Source organism: Oncorhynchus clarkii, chromosome 3, assembly GCF_045791955.1.
Source record: "Oncorhynchus clarkii lewisi isolate Uvic-CL-2024 chromosome 3, UVic_Ocla_1.0, whole genome shotgun sequence".
Classification (NCBI taxonomy): Eukaryota; Metazoa; Chordata; class Actinopteri; order Salmoniformes; family Salmonidae; genus Oncorhynchus; species Oncorhynchus clarkii.
Genome location: NC_092149.1, coordinates 43,872,391 through 43,900,287, shown reverse-complemented (window position 1 = coordinate 43,900,287; position 27,897 = coordinate 43,872,391). Strand labels below are relative to the sequence as shown.

Sequence of the window (27,897 nt, the reverse complement as noted above, 5' to 3'; positions counted from 1 at the left end):
CAAGACTGTTTTGCTAGCATAGACTGGAATATGTTCCGGGATTCTTATGATGAAATTGAGGAGTATTATCAAACTATCAAATTACACCGGCTCCGATGCTCATCGGATGTTGCAGGGCTATTATGGACCACAAAGGGAAGCACAGCCGCGAGCTGCCCAGTGACACGAGCCAACCAGATGAGCTAAATTACTTCTATGCTCGCGTCGAGGCAAGCGACACTGAAGCATGCATGAGAGCATCAGCTGTTCCGTACGACTGTGTGATTACGCTCTCCATAGCAAGTGTGAGTAAGACCGTTAAACATGTCGACATTCAGAAGTCTGCAGGGCCAGACTGATTACCAGGACGTGTATGCAAGCGCTTACCAACTGGCAAGTGTCTTCACTGACATTTTCAACCTCTCCCTAACAGAGTCTGTAGTAACAATATTTTTCAAGCAGACTTCTATAGTCCTTGTGCCCAAGAACACCAAGGTAATCTGCCTAAATGATTACCGCCCCGTAGCACTCACGTCTGTAGCCATGAAGTGCTTTGAAAGGCTGGTCATGGCTCACATCAACACCATTATCCCATAACCCCAAGACCTACTCCAATTTGCATACTGCCTCAACAGATCTACAGATGATGCAATCTATTGCACCTCACATTGCCCTTTCCTACCTGGACAAAGGGAACACCTTACTTGAGAATGCTATTCATTGACTACAGCTCAGTATCACATAACATCGCTCCCAATGGTGTGTTTCACGCTAATTTGTATTATGGGACAAACATTTGTGCGAAGCCTACTGCCTTGTGCACCTTGCTGCGCTTATAATATGTAGAAATAATAGTTTAGGCCTATCAACATTTTATGCTAAACGATCTCATCTGTTGCATAATCGTCATTGCTTTTTACTTTTTGGGGATGTATCCTAGGCCTACTGGTTGTATGAATTTGGCATCTATCGTCCCACCACTGTCCCAGAGTCTGTTTGGAATAAGCTATTTCTTTCTTGCACAGAACAAGCTGACCAATAGAATAGGTACACTTTTCTACTATGGGGGATAGTAGATAGACATTGGCTAGTGATTTTGCTGTTCGTTACTCATCTTGTTGGCTGAGGAAAGCACACTGCTCGTGCGCTTCAACGAGCTTCTGCGTAGCCAGGTGCTAAAATAGAACTTGGTTCTATTTGTGAAGTTTAAAGCGCTGCAAATCCCGCATCTCCCATCCCCTCATTGGTTTTTAGGGGCATATACCCACATGGGTGATTGCAAGATGAACTGAGTTCATCTTGTGGTTGCCAAACGGTGGTTGCCAGCCGCCATATAAAGTCTGAAGAAGAAGCCTGAAGGAGGTGAGATTACTAGAAACAAGCTCGGTTTACCCTTTTATCTGTGGATTAATTGAGTTGAGGACCTTGTGCATTTCAGGTAAAATAACAACCCAATTTTTATATCCCAGGACAAATTAGCTATCAACAGCAAGCTAGCTAGCTAAATTGCCATAAATGTTTAATGCTTTTCGTCCTGTCCCCAAATTATTGTAGTTGGTTGAGTTATTTTTTATATTTCAACCTGCATCTGGTGTGGGTGGGAAAAATCAACATCAACGGACACACGTATTGTCATCATGTTAGAATAGGGCTATGCTATATCAGTCTATATTTCTTCTCCTTTGCACAAAAAAATGCATTTTATTTACACGTTTCATGCAATTCTACTACACTTTATGACCGAAGACATTTGCCTAATATTTTTTTTTATTCTACCAAAATTACATGGTAGCCTACTCTGCTGACACTGACAAACAGATCAATAAAAACAATGTTGTCTGATCCATATACAGTGGGGAGAACAAGTATTTGACACACTGCCGATTTTGCAGGTTTTCCTACTTACAAAGCATGTAGAGGTCTGTAATTTTTATCATAGGTACACTTCAACTGTGAGAGACGGAATCTAAAGCAAACATCCAGAAAATCACATTGTATGATTTTTAAGTAATTCATTTTCATTTTATTGCATGACAAAATTATTTGATCACCTACCAACCAGTAATAATTCCGGCATTCACAGACCTGTTAGTTTTTATTTAAGAAGTCCTCCTGTTCTCCACTCATTACCTGTATTAACTGCACCTGTTTGAACTCGTTACCTGTAAATACTTGTTGTCCCCACTGTATTAGGCCTACGAAAAGGGGACACACAAATACAATATGATGTCCATCTAACCTGGAGGAGGAAATTATTGTCCAAAAACAAACAAAAGTGGCACTGACCCAAGACTGTGAATATGCACACTTACCGGGGATATGGCTGATGTTCTCAACTGGTGCTAATAAGAAGGCTAATTTTCATTCAATTAAGTTAAGAATTCTGATAACTAAAACACAGATTGTATTATTTTGATTGCCTTCTCTTTACAGCAATAGCCATTTGTTTCCCAAACTATTTGCTGCGCGCTCTGCCCAAAACGCGGGCCTTTCCGACTGCAGACTTTGCCGTTTAAAACAATCAGCAGGTTTTATATTTTTATAAAACTTGTTTTAAAGCTGTTAATCCTCTGTGGTCAAATCATAATATCTGGTGTAGTAGCCTATTTTGAATGATTTGATTTATTTATGTATAGACAGGAGAAAGCTAATTAGGCTATATAATTTTGGCTAATTACTTTAAGGAAAGCTTAACTTCTACTCGCCTTATGGACGTATTCTGACATCTTCAAATTACTCATCGGATGTTGGTAAGAATGATGCACACAGTTGCATCCGAGTTGCATGTTCTGTTCAAATGAATATTCATCAACTAAATGTGATTTCTGTCATTCTGAGAACCATGGGTGGATGCCCAGGTTACGCAACCAATGGTAATAAAAAAAAAAAAAGTCCAGTAAATTTAAATCCTGCCGGTCTAACATGAGGACTGTTTTCCTCAGAAAATGTTGTTTCCTTGCCACGATACCTCAGAGTATCGCGATACTGGTATCATGACAACACTGGTCCCGTAATGTTTAACCTCAGTTTGTTGGCGGGGGGGGGGGGGGGGGGGTGTAAAGGCTGTCCTTGAACCTGGGTAATGAATTATTTAATTACTCTGTGCCTTTGTAGGGGCTCTCCCACGCTGGTGCAGGCCCTCCCAGGTCCGAGTGTCCAGGTGACAGCTGGTAGTAACCACACAGCTGTGCTCCTCATGGACGGACAAGTCTTCACCTTCGGCAGCTTCTCGGTACGCCACGCAGCTGTTCTGGTCTATGCCCCTACGGTTTCGAGTTTAGATGTATTTTTTTACACAATGTGATTTTTGTCACTTTTTTTCTTGATGAACTAAAACCATTTAATTGTATCTAACCCCAACCATAATCCTTAATTTTCATTATTGACCTTGTTGTAATGGTCACATCTTTGTTTTTCCTCAGAGTGCAATGTTACGTTAAAACGCAATGCCATACCAATACCATATTGTCTAAATCTATTATTTACTGAAGTCCATACACATTCTTATTGAATGCATATAGATTAATATTGTGACCACAGAATGGGGATACTGACTTCTCTTCTTTGTCTTGTCTGATCCTGGTTGTTTTACCTATTGTTGAATGCAGTGATTTCTAAATCATTCTATATGAGATGACTGACACGACTAAATGACTGAAGTGTAATTTCTAAAATGTTATACACCTCTCCACAGAAAGGGCAGCTGGGTCGGCCAATCCTGGATATGCCCTACTGGAACGCCAAGCCTTCCCCCATGCCCAACATTGGTGCCAAGTATGGCCGCAAGGCCACCTGGATCGGGGCCAGTGGGGACCAGACCTTCCTGAGGATCGACGAGGCCCTAATCAACTCGCACGTCCTTGCTACCTCCGAGATCTTTGCCAGCAAACACATCATTGGTAAGTAGCACACACTCTGCTCACTCAGGTCATAACCTGAACCTGAGATCAGGACTTGTATTCAAAAAGTGTCTCAAATTAGTAATGCTGATCTAGAAGTTTGGCCTTCTAGATCTTAATTAGAAGATTACATGGACGTGGGGACCTGATCCTAGAATAGCACTGTTACTCGGAGACACTTTGTGAATATAGGCCCTGAGCGCATCTCAAACTTTCAAGCAAAACTCCCATTGACATAAATGTGTGATTCACATTCAAGTTAGGATTGGTCCTTTACTCAAATGTCTTTATGTAGAAATATCTTATTTTGTGTGAATATATTACACAAAATATATAATATTTAGATTAAACAATGAACTATCTCATATTCCATTTTAGCTATCCTTTCTTAAAAATGTACCTCAACAAAAAACCGCATTAGCCTTTAAAGTGGAACTGACAGCATTTTAGAAACATGAAATCTTATTAAAATCTGTTCATATACACCCCCAGGAAGAATATGACACTTTTGACAAGCGAGCACTTAGATATGTTCATTTTTACATTTTCATAAATTCTTAGTGTTTGGGAATTACTTATACTAAGGTATTTGTGAAGTTCTATAGCAATAGAGTAGGAAAGGGGCCATGCGTTAGGACAATTAATAGACACTGCAGTAATTAAAACCTAATAAAAACGTATGTCTCACACAAGACCGGAGTCTACTCAGACAGGTGCGCCTTAGTCAATCAGAGCTACAGTAGGCCTTTATGCAAACAAGCCATTTTCCACAAAGGACTTCCGTAATTCACTTTGAACTGGACTGTGTGTTTTCAGGCAGTATTAACAGTGTGACTTTAGGTCATTAGAACGCATTCGCCAAAAGCCACAAAATACACCTGAATGGATTTCTGCAAATATGTAAATACCACGGGAGTCCTCTTACATCTGGGAACTTTGCAGTCCAATTGATCAAACAACCATGAAGGAAGGCTCTCTCTCCCTCAGTTACGCACAACAACAAGATCAACAACTAATGCTAGCCAGAGCAAGATTACCTAAAATATAATGAAGGAACATATGATATGAACTCAACTTTTTCAGCTAGTTGACTGTCAAAATTGCACAGATAAACCATGGGAAATTGTAGCCTACTCATCCTTCTGCAGCTTGCCTGCCAATGCATTCATTCTTGTCCCAACCAAGCACCCAAGCTAACTGGCCAAAGTTGTCTAGCTTGCTAGCCAGCTACTTTTTTTAAATGTATTTTTTTATTGAACCTTTATTAAACTTGGAAAATCAGTTAAGAACAAATTCTTATTTACATGGCGGCCTACCCCGGGCCAAACTCAGCCTATGGGACTCCCAATCACGGCCGGTTGTGATACAGCCTGGAATTGAATCATGGTCTGTAGTGACAGCTCTAGCACTGAGATGCAGTGCCTTAGACCGCTGCGCCACTCGGGAGCCCTCTTTCAGACACATGAGAGAACACCTCACTCTGACCATTTTGCTCGCTGTAGCAGAGCTGGTTACATGTTATCTACATTGTTTGTGACGATTACTTTTTTTGCCTACGTTTACTGACACCTGTCATCTAATGGGTGTTAGGCGTTTGTAAATTCATCAGTTATTCTGCGCTCTGCCACACTCAGATGAGAGTGCTCTGAAATCGGAGTAGATAGCCAGATTGAATTTGCAAACGCAAGAGATATGCTAACTGGATAACAGTCTAAATAAATGACACCTGTGTCTCTAGCTGTGTAATGCCACCGAAAACGATATGACGGGATAAAGTCAGTCACTCACCCACTCCTCCAATGACATTACATGACATCCTCCTAATAGCTAACTAACGTTAGGCTCCGTGCTTTTAGCTTGTAAAGTGTTGGTCCCATGTTTCATGAGCTAAATAATAAAAGATCCCAGAGTATTTCTCCTTTGTCAAGATAATCCATTTACCTGACAGGTGTGGCATATCAAGAAGCTGATTAAACAGCATGATCATTACACAGGTGCACCTTGTGCTGGAGACAATAAGAGGTCACTCATTTTTGTCACGCAACACACACAGTGCAACAGATGTCCCAAATTTTGAGGGAGTGTGCACTTGGCATGCTGCCTGCAGGGTTGTCCACCAAAGCTGTTGCCAGAGAATTGAGTGTTAATTTCTCTACCATAAGCCGCCACCAACTTTGTTTTAGAGAATTTGGCAGTACGTCCAACCAGCCTCACAACCTCAGACCATGTGTAACCACTCCACCCTGCAGGATCGTCTAAGACCAGCCACCCGGACAGCTGATGAAACTGAGGAGTATTTCTTTGTTTTAAAGCCCTTTTGCAGAGAGAAACTCATTCTGATTGGCTGGGTCTGGCTCCCAAGTGGGTGGGCTTATGCCCTCACAGGCCCACCCATTTCTGTGCCCCCTGCCCAGTCATTTGAAATCCATAGATTAGGGGCTAATTCATTTAATCCATTGATGGATTTGCTTATATGAATTGTAAATCGTTAAAATGTTTGCATGTTGCATTTGTTTTCAGTATAGATACACTAGCTTATTAGCCACGTTATGAATGAATTGTTATCATTGCCCTCGCTAGTTTGATTTTATTGACATTCCCAGCCTTACGAACATTTGCCATTTTTGTCTAAAATATTGAAACTGAAACAGTGCATCCCGAATGAAGGCTTCAAACAATGTACCAGGGACTACCAAGAAATGTATTGGTGAATTATATTAATCATGCAGTGAACTGCATCCATCTATTCTGCCAACAATGCCTTGGTGTACGGCATGGAATGTTGAGTCAAATAGAACTTATTTTTAAAAATCAGATAAAATTGTATTTGTCACATGCGCCGAATACAACAGACCTTACAATGAAATCTTACTTAAAAGCCCTTAACCAACAATGCAGTTTTAAGAAACCCCCCCAAAAAGTAAGAGATAATAACAATAGTGGGGCTATATACAGGAGGTACCGGTACAGAGTCAATGTGTTATTGTGTGGGGGGCACCGGTGTTGAGGTAATATGTACAGTTGAAGTCAGACGTTTTACCTCAGCCAAATACATTTAACCTCAGTTTTTCACAAAGATTCCCTGTCTTAGGTCAGTTAGGATCACCACTTTATTTTTAGAATGTGAAATGTCAGAATAATAGTAAAGAGTGATTTATTTCAGCTTTTATTTCTTTCATTACATCCCAGTGGGTCAGAAGTTTACATACACTCAATTAGTATTTGGTAGCATTGCCTTGAAATTGTTTAACTTGGGTCAAACGTTACGGGTAGCCTTCCACAAGCTTCCCACAATAAGTTGGGTGAATTTTGGCCCATTCCTCCTGACAGAGCTGGTGTAACTGAGTCAGGTTTGTAGGCCTCCTTGCTCGCACACACTTAAACTGTAGTCTGGCTTTTTTATGGCGGTTTTGGAGCTGTGGCTTCTTCCTTGCTGAGCGGCCTTTCAGGTTATGTCGATATAGGACTTGTTTTACTGTGGATATAGATACTTTTGTACCTGTTTCCTCCAGCATCTTCACAAGGTCCTTTGCTGTTGTTCTGGGATTTGCACTTTTCACACCAAAGTACATTCATCTCTAGGAGACAGAACGCGTCTCCTTCCTTAGCGGTATGACGGCTGCGTGGTCCCATGGTTTTTATACTTGGGTACTATTGTTTTGTACAGATGAAAGTGGAACCTTCAGGCGTTTGGAAATTGCTCCGAAGGATGAACCAGACTTGTGGAGGTCTACAATTTATTTTCTTAGGTCTTGACTGATTGCTTTTTATTTTCCCTTGATGTCAAGCAGAGGCACTGAGTTTGAAGGTAGGCCTTGAAATCCATCCACAGGAACACCTCCAATTGACTCAAATGATGTCAATTAGCCTATCAGAAGCTTCTAAAGCCATGACATAATTTTGGGGGATTTTCCATGCTGTTTAAAGGCACAGTCAACTTGGTGTATGTAAACTTCTGACCCATTGGAATTGTGATACAGTGAAATAATGTCTGTCTGCAAAAATTTTTTGAAAAATGACTTGTCATGCACAAGGTTAATCTCCTAACCGACTTGCCAAAACTATAGTTTGTTAACCTGTTTGGGATAGGGGGCAGTATTTTCACCTCCGGATGAAAAGCGTGCCCAAAGTAAACTGCCTGCTACTCAGGCCCAGAAGCTAGGATATGAATATAATTGGTAGTTTTGAATAGATAACACTCGAAAGTTTCTAAAACTTAAAATGATGTCTGTAAGTATAATGTAACTTATTTGGCAGGCAAAACCCCGAAGACAGACCATTCAGGAATTTTTGTTTTTAAATTCACTGTGTTTTCATTTGTTTTTCTATGGGAATCTATATTTCTGAGGCATCTGGTTGCAGTTCCTAGGGCTTCCACAAGATTTCAACAGTCTTTAGAAATTGGTTGTTTTTCTTCTGAGTAATTATGAAGTATGGCCTCCTAAGTGTCGAGTCTAGTGTACTGTTGTGTTTGGGGCGCGCGACCTGGCCCTCGCTCCACTTTTATTTTATCCGCTATTGAACACAGTTTATTCCCTCTTAAATTTCAAAATACCTAAAGTTGGATTAGGAATGTTGTTGAAAACCACCAAAAACCCTGAAATCTCCAATGCTAACTAACATTTTCCGCCAAGATGGAACTGCTGAAGGGGGCGGTGTTGCAATCTACTTCAAAGATAGCCTGCAGAGTTCTGTATTACTATCCAAGTCTGTAACCAAACAATTCAAGCTTTTACTTCTAAAAATTAACCTTTCCAGAAACAAGTCTCTCACTGTTGCCGCTTGCTATAGACCTCCCTCTGCCCCCAGCTGTGCCCTCGATACCATATGTGAATTGATTGCTCCCCATCTATCTTCTGAGCTCGTGCTACTAGGTGACCTAAACTGGGACACGCTTAACACCCCGGCCATCCTACAATCCAAGCTTGATGCCCTCAATCTCACATAAATTATCAATGAACCTACCAGGTACAACTCCAAATCCGTAAACCCGGGCACCCTCTTACATGTCATCCTAACTAACTCGCCCTACAACTACACCTCTGCTGTTTTCAATCAAGATCTCAGTGATCACTGCCTCATTGCCTGCATCCGTAATGGGTCTGCGACAAAACGACCACCGCTCATCACTGTCAAACGCTCCCTGAAACACTTCTGCGAGCAGGCCTTTCTATTTGACCTGGCCGGGGTATCCTGGAATGACATTGACCTCATCCCGTCAGTAGATGATGCCTGGGTATTCTTTAACCAGTTGGATATATGGGGCGCTATTTTAATTTTAGGATGAAAAATGTTCCCGTTTTAAACAAGATATTTTGTCACGAAAAGATGCTTGACTATGCATATAATTGACAGCTTTGGAAAGAAAACACTGACGTTTCCAAAACTGCAAAGATATTGTCTGTGAGTGCCACAGAACTGAACAGAACAGGCGAAACTCAGATAAAAATCCAATCAGGAAGTGCCGCATTTTTTGAAAACGCCTCATGCCAATGACTCCTTATATGGCTGTGAATGAGCTACGAATGAGCTTACGTTTTCCACGCGTTCCACAAGGTGTCTACAGCATTGTGACGTCTTTTTAGGCATTTCCCTTGAAGAATGGCTGTAAGGGACCATATATGGCATGTGGTCACATGGTGTCTCCCGCAGAAAACCTTGCGTAAAATACTGAGGTAGTCATTTTTCCAATCGCTTCTTATGAGAAACCAACTGCCTCGACGGATATATTATCGAATACATATGTTAACACCTTGAGGATGGATCCTAAACAACGTTTGCCGTGTTTCTGTCGATATTATGGAGCAAATTTTGAAAAAAGTTTTGGCGTTAAGTATTTTTCGGTCGATTTCTCAGCCAAACAGGATGAACAAACGGGAGCTTTTTCGCCTACAAAAATATTATTTTTGGAAAAAAGGAAGATTTGCTATCTAACTGGGAGTCCCTGAGTGAAAGCATCTGAAGTTCTTCAAAGGTAAATGATTTAATTTGATTGCTTTTCTAATTTTCGTGAAAATGTTGCCTGCTGCCAGCAGAGCCTAGCATAGCATTATGCCATGATAAACTTACACAAATGCTTGTCTAGTGTTGGCTGTAACGCATATTTTGAAAATCTGAGATGACAGTGTTGTGAACAAAAGGCTAAGCTTGTGTTTGAATATTATTATTTCATTTCATTTGCGATTTTCATGAATAGGAAAAGTTGCGTTATGCTAATGCATTTGAGGCTATGATTACGCTCCCGGATACGGATTTGCTAGTTGCAAGAAGTTAAGTGCCTTCCTCACCATCTTAAATAAGCATGCCCCATTCAAAAATATAGTCCTTGGTTCTCTCCAGACCTGTCTGCCCTTGACCAGCACAAAAACATCCTGTGGCGTTCTGCATTAGCATCGAATAGGCCCCGTGATATGCAACTTTTCAGGAAAGTTAGGAACAAATATACACAGGCCGTTAGGAAAGCTAAGGCTAGCTTTTTCAAACAGAAATTTGAATCATGTAGTACTAACTCAAAAAAGTTCTGGGACACTGTAAAGTCCATGGAGAATAAGACCACCTCCTCCCAGCTGCCCACTATTCTGAGGCTAGGAAACACTGTCACTATCTAAATCCATTATAATTGAGAAATTCAATAACCATACCCCGGTCAACTGCCCGGCACCCTCCACAGCAACCCACCAATGCCCCCACCATTTCTCCTTTACCCAAATCAAGATAGCCGATGTTCTGAAAGAGCTGCAAAATCTGGACCCCTACAAATCAGCCGGGCAAGACAATCTGGACCTTCTCTTTCTAAAATTATCTGCCGAAATTGTTGCAACCCCTATTACTAGCCTGTTCAACCTCTCTTTCGTATCATCTGAGATCGCCAAAGATTGGAAAGCTGCCGCGGTCATCCCCCTCTTCAAAGGGTGTGACACTCTAGCCCCAAACTGCTACAGAGCTATATCTATCTTTCTAAGGTCTTCGAAAGCCAAGTTAACAAACAGATTACCGACCATTTCGAATCCCACTGTACCTTCTCCGCTATGCAGTCTGGTTTCAGAGCTGGTCATGGGTGCACCTCAGCAACACTCAAGGTCCTAAACGACATCATAACCTCCATCGATTAGAGACATTACTGTGCAGCCGTATTCATCGACCTGGCCAAGGCTTTCGACTCTGTCAATCACCACATTCTTATTGGAAAGCTCGACAGCCTTGGTTTCTCAAATGATTGCCTCGCCTGGTTCACTAACTACTTCTCAGATAGAGTTCAGTGTGTCAAATCGGAGGGCCTGTTGTCCGGACCTCTGGCAGTCTCTATGGGGGTGTCACAGTGTTCAATCCTCGGGCTGACTCTCTTCTCTGTATACATCAATGTTGTTGCTCTTGCTGCTGGTGATTATCTGGTACACCTCTACGCAGACGCCACCATTCTGTATACTTCTGGCCCCTCGTAGAAGAGGGTGGGGTTGAGGCAATGCAAATAGTCGGTTTTGCTATTTGATTAGCTGTTCAGGAGTCTTATGGCTTTGGGGTAGAAGCTGTTTAGAAACCTTTTGGACCTAGACTTGGCGCTCCGGTACCGCTTGCCGTGTGGTAGCAAAGACAACAGTCTATGTCTAGGGTGGCTGGAGTCTGACAATTTTTAGGGCCTTCCTCTGACACCTGGTATAGAGGTCCTGGATGGCAGGAACCTTGGCCACGGTGATGTACTGGGCCGCACGCACTACCCTCTGTAGTGCCTTGCGGTCATAGGCCGGGCATTTGCCATACCAGGCAGTGATGCAACCCGTCAGGATGCTCTCGATGGTGCAGCTGTAAAATATTTTTGAGGATCTGAGGACCCATGCCAAATCTTTTGTCTCCTGAGGGGGAATAGGTTTTGCTGTGTCCTCTTCACGACTGTCTTGGTGTGCTTGAACCATGTTAGTTTGGTGATGTGGACACCAAGGAACTTGATACTTTCAACTTGCTCCTCTACAGCCTCGTCAATGAGAAACCTCTTATGAAGTTGGTTTTGTAGCATCAACTGGGAATTTTATCTTTTTGACTGATATATATGATTGTTTCATAACTGCAAAGTAGCTCTAATGCTGTCAGTTCCACTTTAAAGGTCCAATGCAGCAGTTGTTATTTCAATATTTAATCATTTCTGGGCAACAATTAAGTACCTTAGTGATTGTTTTCAATTAAAATGCTCAAAAAGTAACAATAAATGCTTCATAGCGAAGAGCAATTTCTCAAGCGAAGATTTAGCTAGGACTGTCGGAGTGGTCTGACTGGGGAAGGGAAAACTGGCTCTTATTGGCAGAGAGGTTTAAATCTTCTTTCTTAATGGACTATTAACTAATTCACCGCCTGCTGATTGTCACCAGGCATACAAAAACTCCATCCCACCAAAACAGGCACAAATTTCAGCCCATCTTTTCAAACTGCTCTTACAACTTAAAGGGCATTACCATTTCACAATTTTAATTCTAACCTCATAATGTATATAAAACACAGGTAAATCACGTTTTTGACTGCACTGTGCTTTTAATTAACCTCTCTTCTCTGTGTCCGTACCAGGCTTAGTCCCCACCTCAGTGTCGGAGCCCCCCCCCTTTAAATGCCTGCTGATCAACAAGCTGGATGGCAGCTGCCGCACCTTCAATGACTCAGAGCAGGAGGACCTGCAGGGCTTCGGCCTCTGTCTTGACCCAGTCTACGACGTCATTTGGAGGTCACTCATTCTCTTTCTCTTTATTTCAATTTTTATCTCTTTCTCTCTATCCCTCCCTATTTCCTGTTCTTCTGAGTTTAGCTGTGTCTCATAGAACATCGTTTTCTATAAATAGGGTGCACTATTAATGTTTTCACACTAATGAGCAGAAACTGGTTACAGATCCTCCATAATTGTTGGAACCATGCTGGAAAGGACAATAGGGAAATAAAAAGCAGAATCAGATCAGTACGGTTTGGGTCAGTCCTGTGGAGTGAATCTAGCATTGGTGATGCTATGTGCGGAGTATGGTATAATTTCAGACTCACTCTCCTTTTAAAGGTGACAGACAGGAAACTCAAAACCCATAGTCATAACCGCAGTGGTTTTAACGGTGTTATTTTTTCTACCACTGTTAAGAGTACTGGTGGGAGTATCAGAGGTAGTTTGTTTGCTTTGACTCGGTGTTGTAAGATATATTCTTATTTTCTAGATTGGAACGTTTAACACACAGAACTGGGCTGTAGGCTATATCGTATTTAACTTTATAAACCAGGTAGTTTGAATTCCAGCCATGTACATATGAGACGACCCACGGCTATGATGCAAAAAATCTTTACTGTTCTATTTCAAGTAGCTCTGTGTTCTTGATATGCCACGGCAAATGTGGAGAAAAGCAATAAGGCATTTATTTAACACATTAATACCCCTTGGTTCTAGCCTAGAGTTTGGTTTGCAAACATGGGGGTTTGTTAAAACCTTTCCGACCTCTGCAACAAAGTTGCAATTTACAAATGCAATCTCCCCTGTAGCCTAACATAGAGAGTGAAGAATGTCTTAACGAGGCAGCAGCTTCACTGAGCCAGCCAGGCGAATAATGCATCAGCATCATTATTATGAATATTTACAAATGTCAATTGAAAACCGCTAAAGCAAACCAAAATGCAGGTAGTTTGACTGATTGTGTTTGTTGTCCATGGCTAATAGCTAGCAATTGACAAGAATGCATAGCAGGACGCCTGCATAGCAACCATTCTTTGATTGCATAGCAAAGATGGAAATAATACGAGTCACAATAGCAAGCAAATTTAGTTCCAGGTGCTGAAAAATACATTCCTATGTTTTTTGGTTTTCATTGTCTTGAGATTGACATTAATCTACAGGATAGAGAGTTTACCATTTTAAACACTACCAGTCAAAAGTTTGGACACACCTACTCATTCAAGGGGTTTTCTTTATTTATAATATTTTCTACATTGTAGAATAATAATGAAGACATCACCTTTGAAATAACACATGTAATTTCTAAAAAAGTGTTAAACAAATCCAATTATTTGAGATTATTCAAAGTAGCCACCCTTTGCCTTGTCCTGACAGCTTTGCACACTCTTGGCATTCTCTCAACCAGCTTCATGAGGTCACCTGGAATGCATTTCAATTAACAGGTGTGCCTTGTTAAAAGTTAATTTGTGGAATTTCTTTCTTTCCTTAAAACCTCTTAAAGGTTAGGGTGCATTTTTTCAACTTTTTGATAAAAAGCGTGCAAAATTTAAACGTCCTGCTACTCATGCCAGGAATATAGCATATGCATATGATTAGTATGTGTGGATAGAAAACACTCTGCAGTTTATACAACTGGTTAAATCATGTCTGTGATTATAACAGAACTTGTGTAGCAGGCAAAACCCCAAGGAAAAACTGTTCAGAAAAAAATCTCTCTGCCGGTTCCCTGTATTGTCTATGTCAAGGGAAAATAGATAGCGCCCAGTTCCTACAGCTTCCACACGATGTCGCGAGTCTTGGGAATTGGGTTGAAGTTAATCCTTGGTGAAATGAAGAATAGGCACTTCCTGTCAGAGGGTACACTCTGGATAGTTATGAAAGAGAGAAAATCGTCCATGTTTTGTTGACTTGCAACTATTGAATACAGATCGCCCCGTCATCAATTTGATCGATTATTAACGTTTACAAATACCTAAAGTTGGATTACAAAAGTAGTTTGAAGTATTTTGGCAAAGTTTATAGGCAACTTTTAATTTTTTTTGCTATGACGCAACGTTTTGGAAAGCTGTTTTTTTCTGGATCAGACAGGCTTTATAAATTGACATTTTGGGTATACATGGACGGATTTAATCGAAAAAAAGAACAAATTTTGATGTTTATGGGACATATTGGAGTGCCAACAAAGAAGCCCGTCAAAGGTAATGCATGTTTTATATTTTATTTCAGCGTTTTGTGTAGCGCCGGCTACGCTAATTATTTTGTTTACGTCTCGGTCATGTGTTTCGGGGGGTGCATGCTATCAGATGATAGCTTCTCATGCTTTCGCCGAAAAGCATTTTTAAAATCTGACATGTTGGCTGGATTCACAACGAGTGTAGCTTTAATTGAGTACCCTGCATGTGTGATTTAATGAAAGTTTGAGTTTTATCGAGTACTATTTGAATTTAGTTCTACACATTTCCCCAGGCTATTGGCTAGGAGAGACGCTAGTCTCAGTGGCCGTAAGAGGTTAATGCTTTTGAGCCAATCAGTTGTGTTGTGACATGGTAGGGGTAGTATACAGAAGATAGCCCTTTTTCGTACAAGACCAAGTCCATATTATGGCAGCTCAAATAAGCGAAGAGAAACGACAGTCCATCATTACTTTAAGACATGAAGATCAATCAAGAAATGTGAAAGTTTCTTCAAGTGCAGTTGCAAAAACCATCCAGCGCTATGATGAAACTGGCTCTCATGAGGACCGCCACAGGAAAGGAAGACTCAGAGTTACCTCTGCTGCAGAGGATAAGTTTGTTACTGTTGCTAGCCTCAGAAATTGCTTCCCAAATAAATGCTTCAGAGTTCAAGTAACAGACACATCTCAACAACAACTGTTCAGAGGAGACTGTGTGAATCAGGCCTTCAAGGTTGAATTGCTGCAAAGAAACCACTACTAAAGGACACCAAAAATAAGAAGAGATTTTTGGTTCCAACCGCGTGTCTTTGTGAGAAGCAGAATAGGTGTACAGCTGACCTCCACGTGTGTGGTTCCCACCGTGAAGCATGGAGGAGGAGTTGTGATGGTGTGGGGGTGCTTTGCTGCTGACACTGTCAGTGATTAATTTAGAATTTAAGGCACACTTAACCAGCATGGCTACCTCAGCATTCTGCATCCATACGCCATCCCATCTGGTTTGAGCTTATTGGGACTATCATTTGTTTTTCAACAGGACAATGACCCAACACACCTCCAGACTGTGAAACGGCTATTTGACGAAGAAGTAGAGTGATGGAGTCAGATGACCTGGTTTGGGATGAGTTGGACTGCAGAGTGAAGGAAAAGCAGCCAACGAGTGCTCAGCAAACTCCTTCAAGATTATTGGATAACATTCCTTGTGAAGCTGGTTGAGAGAATGCCAAGAGTGTGCAAAGCTGTCATCAAGGCAAATGGTGGCTACTTTTAAGAATTTGAAATATAAATTCTATTTTGATTTGCTAAACACTTTTTTGTTACAACATGATATATGTGTTGTTTTATAGTTTTTATGTCATCACTATTCTATAATTTTAAAAAAGAAGAAAAAAAAAACCCTGAATGAGTAGGTGTGTCCAAACTTTTGACTGGTACTGTGTAAGTTCCAACAGAGCCCATTTTCAGCAATATAAGATGTTCTGTGTGTTATTTTGCTTATGATTAGCTGCTATGTGTGACTTTTTGAAAGGTTTGCAATCGCGCCAGTTGACATTAAGTTGTCTACAGTCATGGCTAACAGGCAAGGAAACTGATGGCTTGAGAAATCAGAGATTTGATTTCAAACGGATTTGACCACAATTCACCATATTCCCAATGTCGAAGTTGCTTATGACTGTGATTAAAAGTGGAAAAAAGTAAGGAACTTGTATGTCGGCCCTGTAGACTCCCTAAATTTTATCAGCATATCGATTGCGCAACCAGGGCTGGAAAAACCTTGGATCACTGCTATTCTAACTTCCGCGACGCATATAAGGCCCTGCCCCGCCCTCCTTTCGGAAAAGCTGACCACGACTCCATTTTGTTGATCCCTGCCTACAGACAGAAACAAAAACAAGAAGCTCCCGCGCTGAGGTCTGTTCAACGCTGGTTCGACCAATCTGATTCCACACTCCAAGACTGCTTCCATCACGTGGACTGGGATATGTTTCGTATTGCGTCAGACAACAACATTGACGAATACGCTGATTCGGTGAGCGAGTTCATTAGAACGTGCGTTGAAGATGTCGTTCCCATAGCAACGATTAAAACATCCCCAAACCAGAAACCGTGGATTGATGGCAGCATTTGTGTGAAACTGAAAGCGCGAACCACTGCTTTTAATCAGGGCAAGGTGACCGGAAACATGACCGAATACAAACAGTGTAACTATTCCCTCCACAAGGCAATCAAACAAGCTAAGCGTCAGTATAGAGACAAAGTAGAATCTCAATTCAACGGCTCAGACACAAGAGGTATGTGGCAGGGTCTATAGTCAATCACGGATTACAAAAATAAAACCAGCCCCGTCACGGACCATAATGTCTTGCTCCCAGGCAGACTAAATAACTTTTTTGCCCGCTTTGAGGACAATACAGTGCCACTGACACGGCCCGCAACTAAAACATGCGGACTCTCCTTCACTGCATTTAAACGTGTCAAGCCTCGCAAGGCTGCAGGCCCAGACGGCATCCCCAGCCGCGCCCTCAGAGCATGCGCAGACGAGCTGGCTGGTGTGTTTACGGACATATTCAATCAATCCCTATCCCAGTCTGTTGTTCCCACATGCTTCAAGAGGGCCACCATTGTTCCTGTTCCCAAGAAAGCTAAGGTAACTGAGTAGCACTCACTTCCGTCATCATGAAGTGCTTTGAGAGACTAGTCAAGGACCATATCACCTCCACCCTACCTGACACCCTAGACCCACTCCAATTTGCTTACCGCCCAAATAGGTCCACAGACGATGCAATCTCAACCACAATGCACACTGCCCTAACCCATCTGGACAAGAGGAATACCTATGTGAGAATGCTGTTCATTGACTACAGCTCGGCATTTAACACCATAGTGCCCTCCAAGCTCGTCATCAAGCTCGAAACCCTGGGTCTCGACCCCGCCCTGTGCAACTGGATACTGGACTTCCTGACGGGCCGCCCCCAGGTGGTGAGGGTAGGCAACAACATTTCCACCCCGCTAATCCTCAACACTGGGGCCCCACAAGGGTGCTTTCTGAGCCCTCTCCTGTACTCCCTGTTCACCCACGACTGCGTGGCCACGCACGCCTCCAACTCAATCATCAAGTTTGCGGACGACACAACAGTGGTAGGCTTGATTACCAACAACGACGAGACGGCCTACAGGGAGGAGGTGAGGGCCCTCGGGGTGTGGTGTCAGGAAAATATCCTCACACTCAACGTCAACAAAACTAAGGAGATGATTGTGGACCTCAGGAAACAGCAGAGGGAACACCCCCCTATCCACATCGATGGAACAGTAGTGGAGAGGGTAGTAAGTTTTAAGTTCCTCGGCGTACACATCACAGACAAACTGAATTGGTCCACCCACACAGACAGCATCGTGAAGAAGGCGCAGCAGCGCCTCTTCAACCTCAGGAGGCTGACGAAATTCGGCTTGTCACCAGAAGCACTCACAAACTTCTACAGATGCACAATCGAGAGCATCCTGTCGGGCTGTATCACCGCCTGGTACGGCAACTGCTCCGCCCACAACCGTAAGGCTCTCTAGAGGGTAGTGAGGTCTGCACAACGCATCACCGGGGGCAAACTACCTGCCCTCCAGGACACCTACACCACCCAATGTCACAGGAAGGCCATAAAGATCATCAAGGACAACAACCACCCGAGCCACTGCCTGTTCACCCCGCTATCATCCAGAAGGCGAGGTCAGTACAGGTCATCAAAGCTGGGACCGAGAGACTGAAAAACAGCTTCTATCTCTAGGCCATCAGACTGTTAAACAGCCACCACTAACATTGAGTGGCTGCTGTCAACACACTGACTCAACTCCAGCCACTTTAATAATGGGAATTGATGGGAAATGATGTAAAATATATCACTAGCCACTTTAAACAATGCTACCTAATATAATGTTTACATACCCTACATTATTAATCTCATATGTATATGTATATACTGTACTCTATATCATCTACTGCATCTTTATGTAATACATGTATCACTAGCCACTTTAACTATGCCACTTTGTTTACATACTCATCTCATATCTATATACTGCACTCAGTACCATCTACTGTATCTTGCCTATGCCGCTCTGTACCATCACTCATTCATATATCTTTATGTACATATTCTTTATCCCCTTACACTTGTGTCTATAAGGTAGTAGTTTTGGAATTGTTAGCTAGATTACTTGTTGGTTATTACTGCATTGTCGGAACTAGAAGCACAAGCATTTCGCTACTCTCGCATTAACATCTGCTAACCATGTGTATGTGACAAATAAAATTTGATTTGTATTAAAGAACATAAATGGTTAAAGAAAAGTGTGATAAATAATAACATATACCAATTTAATTTAAGGACCAAAAAACTGACAGCTGTGCCATATAAATTGCTAAATAATTGGGAAGAGATTTTCGATGTACACATTCCATGGCACATGGTTTATGAATTGATACGCAAAACAACGCCGGATTCAAAACTTCGAATTTTTCAATATAAATTACTATACAAAATTCTTGCAACTAATAGAATGTTATATGTATGGGGGATACAGTCTTCCCAGCTCTGCAGATTTTGCTGTGAGGAGGCAGAGTCATTAGATCATTTATTTTGGTATTGTTCATATGTAGCTCATTGTTGGTCACAGGTCCAGGAATGGCTGAAGAATTGCAACATTTGCCTAGAACTAACACTACAGATAGCAATACTGGGGGATTTGAAAAGCCATAGTTAATCAATCAATAATATAATAATTATTTTAGCAAAATGTTTTATTTTTAATTTACAATCTGTAGAAGCTATGAGAATAGGATGGTCCAATTATTTTGTGAAGCATCACAGCACAGTTGAAAAATATATGGCAAGTAGAAATCCGAAATGGATGATGTTGAGAGACAGATCGGAGGGGTTGAGTGGAGCTGAAGGGTGGGACTAATATCAAGATAAACAATGTAAAGCATACGGGATCTGTAGAATGTATATAGGTTCGGAGCTTTTGTGAAATAGCATAGTTACAAATAGAACATCAGAAATAGAGGAAGGACTATGAACAAAAAAGAGAGAACTATTGTAAAGTAGACTGTGTCTGTAGAATGCGTATAAGATGTATGGATTGAAGGTAGAAGCAGAAGTGTTTATTAGTTTACTCCAATTGTGGGATCGGCGGTAGGGTTTGCGGGGAATGATAATAAAGGTATATTCTTTAAAAAAGTATGTATGTCTATATAGTTATGTGTATGTATATATATGCATGCGTGTATGGATATATATATTTACCAAAATAATATGGGGGATTGGAAATGATGCAGACAATTACATTGGAAGCAACATTCTTTCCGCAATATTAAGCTGATCCACCCCCAATAAAATAAAAAAATAAAAAGAGTTGGTAACAGGCTGATTGTTCAGCTATTTGAGCCAGTGAAGGGGGCTTTACTATTTTGGGGGAGCAAAATTAATTTTCCTTCCCTCTAGGCCTGAGGGCACAAACTTTTTAGTAGGCTTAGATTGAATACAGTGGCAATAAAAAGTATGTAAACATGTTGGAAATGCCTGGATTTCTGCATAAATTGGTCATCAAATTTCTGCAGAAATCCAGGTAAATTCAAAGGGTTCACAAACTTTTTCTTGCCACTGTATAAAGTGGGGCAAAAAAGTATTTAGTCAGCCACCAATTGTGCAAGTTCTCCCACTTAAAAAGATTAGAGAGGCCTGTAATTTTCATCATAGGTACACTTCAACTATGACAGACAAAATTAGGGGGAAAAAATCCAGAAATTCACATTGTAGGATTTTTAATGAATTGAATTGCTTTTCTGATTTTCGTGACCAGGTTGCCTGCTGCTAGCTAGGCATAATGCTATGCTAGGCTATCGAAAAACTTACACAAATGCTTGTCTTGCTTTGGCTGTAAAGCATAATTTCAAAATCTGAGATGACAGGGTGATTAACAAAAGGCTAAGCTGTGTTTCAATATATTTCGCTTGTTATTTCATGAATATGAATATTTTCTAGAAGGATTTTTTTGTCCGTTGCGTTATGCTAATTAGTGTCAGTTGATGACAATTCTCCCGGATCCGTGAGGAGTAGTTCCAAGAGTTAACACTTCCTCTTTGCCTATGTACAAACATTCTTCATAGACAGAGTAGAATTCTGTTAGTTATAGTTCTGCGTTAAATGTATACATCATTTAGTCATTATTCATAAAAATCATAATATCCTATCGAAATGAATCAAGTAGGTGCACCATGAAGGGTTTTTATACGTAGAGGTCCCTTTCATTAACTCTACCTTATCATTAACCGTTATACCGTTAATACTTATATAAACAGTATTCTCAATCAACTCAGTTACTATATTCTCATTCTGAAAGGTCGTTAATTTCTCAGACATCAAGAATTCAATTGCTTGTTTAAGGACTTCGATTACTAGGCTAAATACGTTTGATAATGAGGTAGTTACAGTGGTCTTTATAGACCAGATACAAGTGTAATGCAATAGTCATTGACATTGTAAACACTACAGATCAATTGAAAAGGCTTATAGAAACTAACAGGACTTTGGATTTGGGAATTCTTATTTGTGAAAACAGGAGCAGTGTGAGTAAGGTTCCACCAGGGTTGCCCATGGCTAGGCTATCAGTTCGTATCCGACCGTAGACAAAGCACTGACAGTATTTATCATAACATGTAATTAAGACTAACGTACAAGACTAACGGTCTTACAATAATCAGTTACTGCCACCAATGTAATGCAGACACAGCGTCACACCAAAAGGAAATTCAATGCAATGATATACACTACCAGTTAAAATATTTGGACACACCTACTCATTCAAGGGGTTCTCTTTATTTTTACTATTTTCTACATTATAGAATAATAGTGAAGATATCGAAACTATGAAACAACACATAGGGAATCATGTAATCAAAAAGGCATTAAACAAATCAAAATATACTATATTTTATATTTGATATTTTTCAAATAGCCACCCTTTGCCTTGATGACAGCTTTGCACACTCTTGGCATCCTCTCAACCAGCTTCACCTGGAATGCTTTTTCAACAGTTAAGGAGTTCCCTCATGTTGAGATCTTTTTTGCACTTGCTTTTTCTTGACTCTGCGGTCTGACTAATCCCAATCCATCTGACTTTGGTCGAGGGATTGTGGAGGCCAGGTCATCTGATGCAGCACGCCATCATTCTCTTTCTTGGTAAAATAGCCCTTACACAGCCTGGAGGTGTGTTGGGTTATTGTCCTGTTGAAAAACAAATGATAGTCCCACTAAGCGCAAACCAGATGGGATGGCATATCGCTGTTGAATGCTGTGGTAGCCATGCTGGTTAAATGTGCCTTGAATTGTAGATAAATCAGACAGTGTCACCAGCAAAGCACCCCCACATCATAACAACTCCTCTTCCATGTATTACGGTGGGAAATACACAGGCGGAGATCAACCGTTCACCCACACTGCGTCTCACAAAGACACGGCGATTGGAACTAAAAATCTCAAATTTGGACTACAGACCAAAGGACACACTTCCACCGGTCTAATGTCCTTTGCTTGTGTTTCTTGGTCCAAGCAAGTCTTATTTTTATTGGTGTCCTTTAGTAGTGGTTTCTTTGCAGCAATTGGACCATGAAGGTCTGATTCACACAGTCTCTGAACAGTTGATGTTGAGATGTGTCTGTTACTTGAACTCTGAAGTATTTATTTGGGCTGCAATTTCTGAGGCTGGTAACTCTAATTAACTTATCCTCTGCAGCAGAAGTAACTTTGAGTCTTCCATTCCTGTGGCGGTCCTCATGAGTGCCAGTTTCATCATAGCACTTGATGGTTTTTGCAACTGCACTTGAAGAAACTTTCAAAGTTCTTGAAATGTTCCATATTGACTGACCTTCATGTCTTAAAGTAATGATGGACTGTCGTTTCTCTTTATTTGAGCTGTTCTTGCCATAATATGGACTTGGTCTTTTACAAAGTAGGGCTATCTTCTGTATACCCCCCTACCTTGTCCCAACTCAACTGATCGGCTCTAACGCATTACGAAGGAAAGAAATTCCACAAATTAACTTTTAAGAAGGCACACTTGTTAATTGAAATGCATTCATGAAGCTGGTTGAGAGAATGCCAAGAGTGTGCAAAGCTGTCAAAAGGCAAACACATTTTTAGTTACTACATCATTCCATATTATTTCATGGTTTTGATGTCTTCACTATTATTTTACAATGTAGAAAATAGTAAAAAATTAAGAAAAACCCTGGAATGTGTCCAAACTTTTGACAGGTACTGTATACTCGAAATGGTGCCTACGGAAGGTACGCAGCATCATCAAGGACCCCATACACCTCAGTCACGAGCTGTTCTCTCCTTTACCGTTGGGCAGACGGTATCAGAGCATGAGGTCTGAAACCAACTATGCAAATACACTGCTCAAAAAAATAAAGGGAACACTAAAATAATACATCCTAGATCTGAATGAATGAAATATTCTTATTAAATTATTTTTTCTTTACATAGTTGAATGTGCTGACAACAAAATCACACAAATTATCAATGGAAATCAAATTTATCAACCCATGGAGGTCTGGATTTGGAGTCACACTCACAATTAAAGTGGAAAACCACACTACAGGCTGATCCAACTTTGATGCCATGTCCTTAAAAGATGTTCGCTAGAAAAACTAAGGGAAAAAAGCATCAATAGTACTGTTTGTCTGGTTTGAGACTGTGCCGTATCCAGTATACACGTCCTTAAAATACTCAAAATTAATCTAAGAGAAATCAAGACATCTGTCATTCATTTTGACCTTTTTGCTGAGATTGTAGTTGTGCAATTGTACATCTAAATAAGATCTTTGGTGCAGTATTTGTATGAAAACAAGTTGTCTCATTGAATGACAAAGGCTTTATTGAAGAATCCCTACTGTTGACCAATCACCAACGAGTCGGCTGCAATTTTTGGCTTGCCTCTAGAAAAAACTGTTTCCGAACAGCTGGAAAAAAAACCTCACCGAAGCCCAAAACGAACAAAAACCTCACAAAATGTTGTCATAATATATGCACAAACTCTTCTGACCGGATTTGTCCGGGAACCATATGGACACCTTTAGTCTCAGGTTCATCCCATATGAACACTGATATGTTGAATCCTTACATCTGACTCTGAGAGAAACAATAACCTGAGAGGAACTTTTGCTGAATAACACACTCCGATAACAAGACAAACCACTGAGTCTTCATCTCTCCCAGAAAGGACCCAAACCGACAAAATACTAGACTAAACAAATTGAGAAAAAATGGTGAGCCAACACGAGCTACGACGAGAAATAAGCATCTCCGGCTACAAACTTCAATACATGGACCACTGAATTTTTCCTGCTTCATATCTGCAATAACAAAAACTCAACCAGATGAGACTCGGATACATCACGGAAGTATGTGACCGACCGGCTCGATTATGTATTTGAAGTTGTGTTTTTTACATTGGATAAATGTAGAGACTCAGAGCTAGAAAAGTGGACATAATAAACTACAGTTGAGGAACAACAGGAAAGTCATTCTGTTTTGAAAGTTTATGAACTTGTAACCTCACTTTTGAGAAAATGGCCTTTGAATGTTTTGGTACACCTATTCGAGAGCTCCTCTTTGTCTACACCCATTCAGCATCGTTCACACCCTCTTAAGCTTTAGCCCCACCGATCTCTTCAATGGTTCTGTCCTAATAACAGCAGTCAAGCACCCAAGCTGTCTAATTTTGGCTAGCTTGCTAGCTACTTCCAGACAATGAGAGAACAGCTCACTCTGACCATTTTACTCACCCTAGCAGAGCTGGTTAGGCTGTTTTTGTTATCCAGAGCGTTGGTGACTACACTTTTTGCCCACGTTTACTGACACCGGCCATATTCAACGGGTGTTGAGAGTGGGTTAATTTGCCAGTTATTCTGCGCTCTGGCACACACAGGCAAGAGTGCTCTGAAATTGGCGTTGATAGCCAGAGCGAATTTACCAGCTATGTATATCAACAGTTGTCGCAGTGACATCAACATTCATTTGAAATGTTTACTTGCGTAGTGGAGTCTTTTGTTTAGACCTGTAGCTAGCTAGCTAAACAATGAACCATAATCCCAACTCGTGACATTACTACACTGCATGAAACTCCAACCATGTTTAATGTTAGCTAGCTAACATTAGGCTATAACTAGCAAAGCAAATGGCTCTGAGATACAAATAATATGACTACACAGATCATACACGTAACATTAGGTAGCGAGCCAGCCAGCCGTTAGCTAGCTAACAGTACACTTACCTTGAAAGGAAAATTACTTTCTGACAAAATTAGAAACGTGTAATATCTGAAAATGTAACTAGCTAGACTCTCTTACCCGTATACATGGATGGACGCTTGTCCCTCTTTGTCCCGGATGCCATGGTTGCCCTTAGTTTGAAGACATAATCCGGCGACAGGTATTTTCTCATCTCCTTAGCTATCATACTCGAATTCCACTGATTTTAAAACGCGGTCTTCCGGAAAGTGGAGAGCAGCACTTATGCAGTAATATATCTACTACGCAATATACACTGCTCAAAAAAATAAAGGGAACACTAAAATAACACATATTAGATCTGAATGAACGAAATATTCTTATTAAATACTTTTTTCTTTACATAGTTGAATGTGCTGACAACAAAATCACACAAAAATTATCAATGGAAATCAACCCATGGAGGTCTGGATTTGGAGTCACACTCAAAGTGGAAAACCACACTACAGGCTGATCCAACTTTGATGTAATGTCCTTAAAACAAGTCAAAATGAGGCTCAGTAGTGTGGGGCCTCCACGTGCCTGTATGACCTCCCTACAACGCCTGGGCATGCTCCTGATGAGGTGGCGGATGGTCTCCTGAGGGATCTCCTCCCAGACCTGGACTAAAGCATCCGCCAACTCCTGGACAGTCTGTTGGTGGATGGAGCGAGACATGATGTCCCAGATGTGCTCAATTGGATTCAGGTCTGGGGAACGGGCGGGCCAGTCCATAGCATCAATGCCTTCCTCTTGCTGGAACTGCTGACACACTCCAGCCACATGAGGTCTAGCATTGTCTTGCATTAGTGTTGAAGGAATTTAATTCCTCTGTTATAATTCCCAATTAAAATTAAACACTGTCAATTCATAAGAATTTGTAAGACCCTTATTTTATAGGAATGGACAGAGCCCGGTCTTAAAAGTCAAGTAACAGCCTTTATTCAAGAGAGTACTGCCACAATATAGGTCACCACAGGTTATAAACTGAAAATGACGTCCTTAGTTCCATCCCCAATCCGTGCCATATCCGTTCCAGTACAAAGGCTGTCTCTCCAGCCTTCCCATGTCCGCCTCCCTACCAATTTAATATAATTTATGACTCAAGGCCTTTTCGAGTAGATAAGCATTCAAATAGCAGTCTGAAGAGTTGTACCAAGGAACAGACAGCCATTGTTCTAACTTTTGCCCACGTTCATACACATTATTTTCAGTACTGGGATCAAGAAAGAAAACTCATACATATACAGTAACATTTAGTATTCTGATTAGTACATATACAGTAACATATAATAGTATTCGGATTAGTCAGTTCTGATTGAAATGTATACATAATTAGTCATCATTGATAAAAAATTCCCTTAACAATTAGGAGGAACCCAGGGCCAACCGCACCAGCATATGGTCTCACAAGGGGTCTGAGGATCTCATCTCGGTACCTAATGGCAGTCAGGCTACCTCTGGCGAGCACATGGAGGGCTGTGCGGCCCCCCAAAGAAATGCCACCCCACACCATGACTGACCCACCGCCAAACTGGTCATGCTGGAGGATGTTGTAGGCAGCAGAACGTTCTCCACGGAATTTCCAGACTGTCACGTCTGTCACGTGCTCAGTGTGAACCTGCTTTCATCTGTGAAGAGCACAGGGTGCCAGTGGCACAACCCCCCCACCTGTGGATGTTGGGCCCTCATACCACCCTCATGTAGTCTGTTTCTGACCGTTTGAGCAGACACATGCACATTTGTGGCCTGCTGGAGGTCATTTTGCAGGGCTCTGGCAGTGCTCCTCCTTGCACAAAGGCAGAGATAGCGGTCCTGCTGCTGTGTTGCCCTCCTACTGCCTCCTCCACGTCTCCTGATGTACTGGCCTGTCTCCTGGTAGCGCCTCCATGCTCTGGACACTACGCTGACAGACACAGCAAACCTCTTGCCACAGCTCGCATTGATGTCCCATCCTGGATGAGCTGCACTACCTTGAGCCACTTGTGTGGGTTGTTGACTCCGTCTCATGCTACCACTAGAGTGAAAGCACCGCCAGCATTCAAAAGTGACCAAAACATCAGCCAGGAAGCATAGGAACTGAGAAGTGGTCTGTGGTCACCACCTGCAGAACCACTCCTTTATTGGGGGTGTCTTACTAGATGCCTATAATTTCCACCTGTTGTCTATCCCATTTGCACAACAGCATGTGACATTTATTGTCAATCAGTGTTGCTTCCTAAGTGGACAGTTTGATTTCACAGAAGTGTGATTTACTTGGAGTTACATTGTGTTGTTTAAGTGTTCCCTTTATTTTTTTTGAGCAGTGTATATTTTTTAAAAGCAGCGTTAGACAGGATTACCTACACATGCTGACCAGCTCAAGTAGACAAAATCGTGCTACATGGCAGACCAAGGTTGGAAGGTTGCAGACTTCTTCTGTGGCTAAACCAACTAGGCTCGTAATTTCACATTTTTATTCGTATTAACAGATGGCATACAATAGACATTAGACCGGTGAAAATCTGTCCTTTGGTCTGTTGAGTCCAAATAATTTATTTTTGGTTCCAACTGCCATGTCTTTGTGATGCAGAGAAGGTGAACGGATAATCTCTGCATGCGTGGTTCCCACGTGAAGCATGGAGGATGAGGTGTGATGGTGCGGGGGTGCTTTGCTGGTGAAACAACTGTCAGTGATTTCAAAGCACACTTAACCAGCATGGCTGCCACAGCATTCTGCAACGATACGCTATCCCATCTGGTTTGTGCTTAGTGGGATTATCATTTGTTTTTCAACAGGACAGTGACCCAGCACACCTCCAGGCTGTGTAAGGGCTATTTGACCAAGAAGGAGAGT

General features: G+C 41.4%; 1 protein-coding gene across 26 annotated transcripts in view; it reads left to right on the top strand.

Annotated features, from left to right (window-relative positions):
* Positions 1-27,897, top strand: part of LOC139395705 (E3 ubiquitin-protein ligase MYCBP2) — a 350,297-nt gene that overhangs the window by 167,154 nt on the left and 155,246 nt on the right. For all 26 annotated transcript variants that reach the window (XM_071143146.1, XM_071143169.1, XM_071143125.1 and 23 more), the window contains 3 exons: positions 3,094-3,211; positions 3,674-3,878; positions 12,432-12,585. In XM_071143146.1, the coding sequence (XP_070999247.1) occupies positions 3,094-3,211; positions 3,674-3,878; positions 12,432-12,585 (477 nt within the window). The remainder of the gene's footprint in view (positions 1-3,093; positions 3,212-3,673; positions 3,879-12,431; positions 12,586-27,897) is intronic.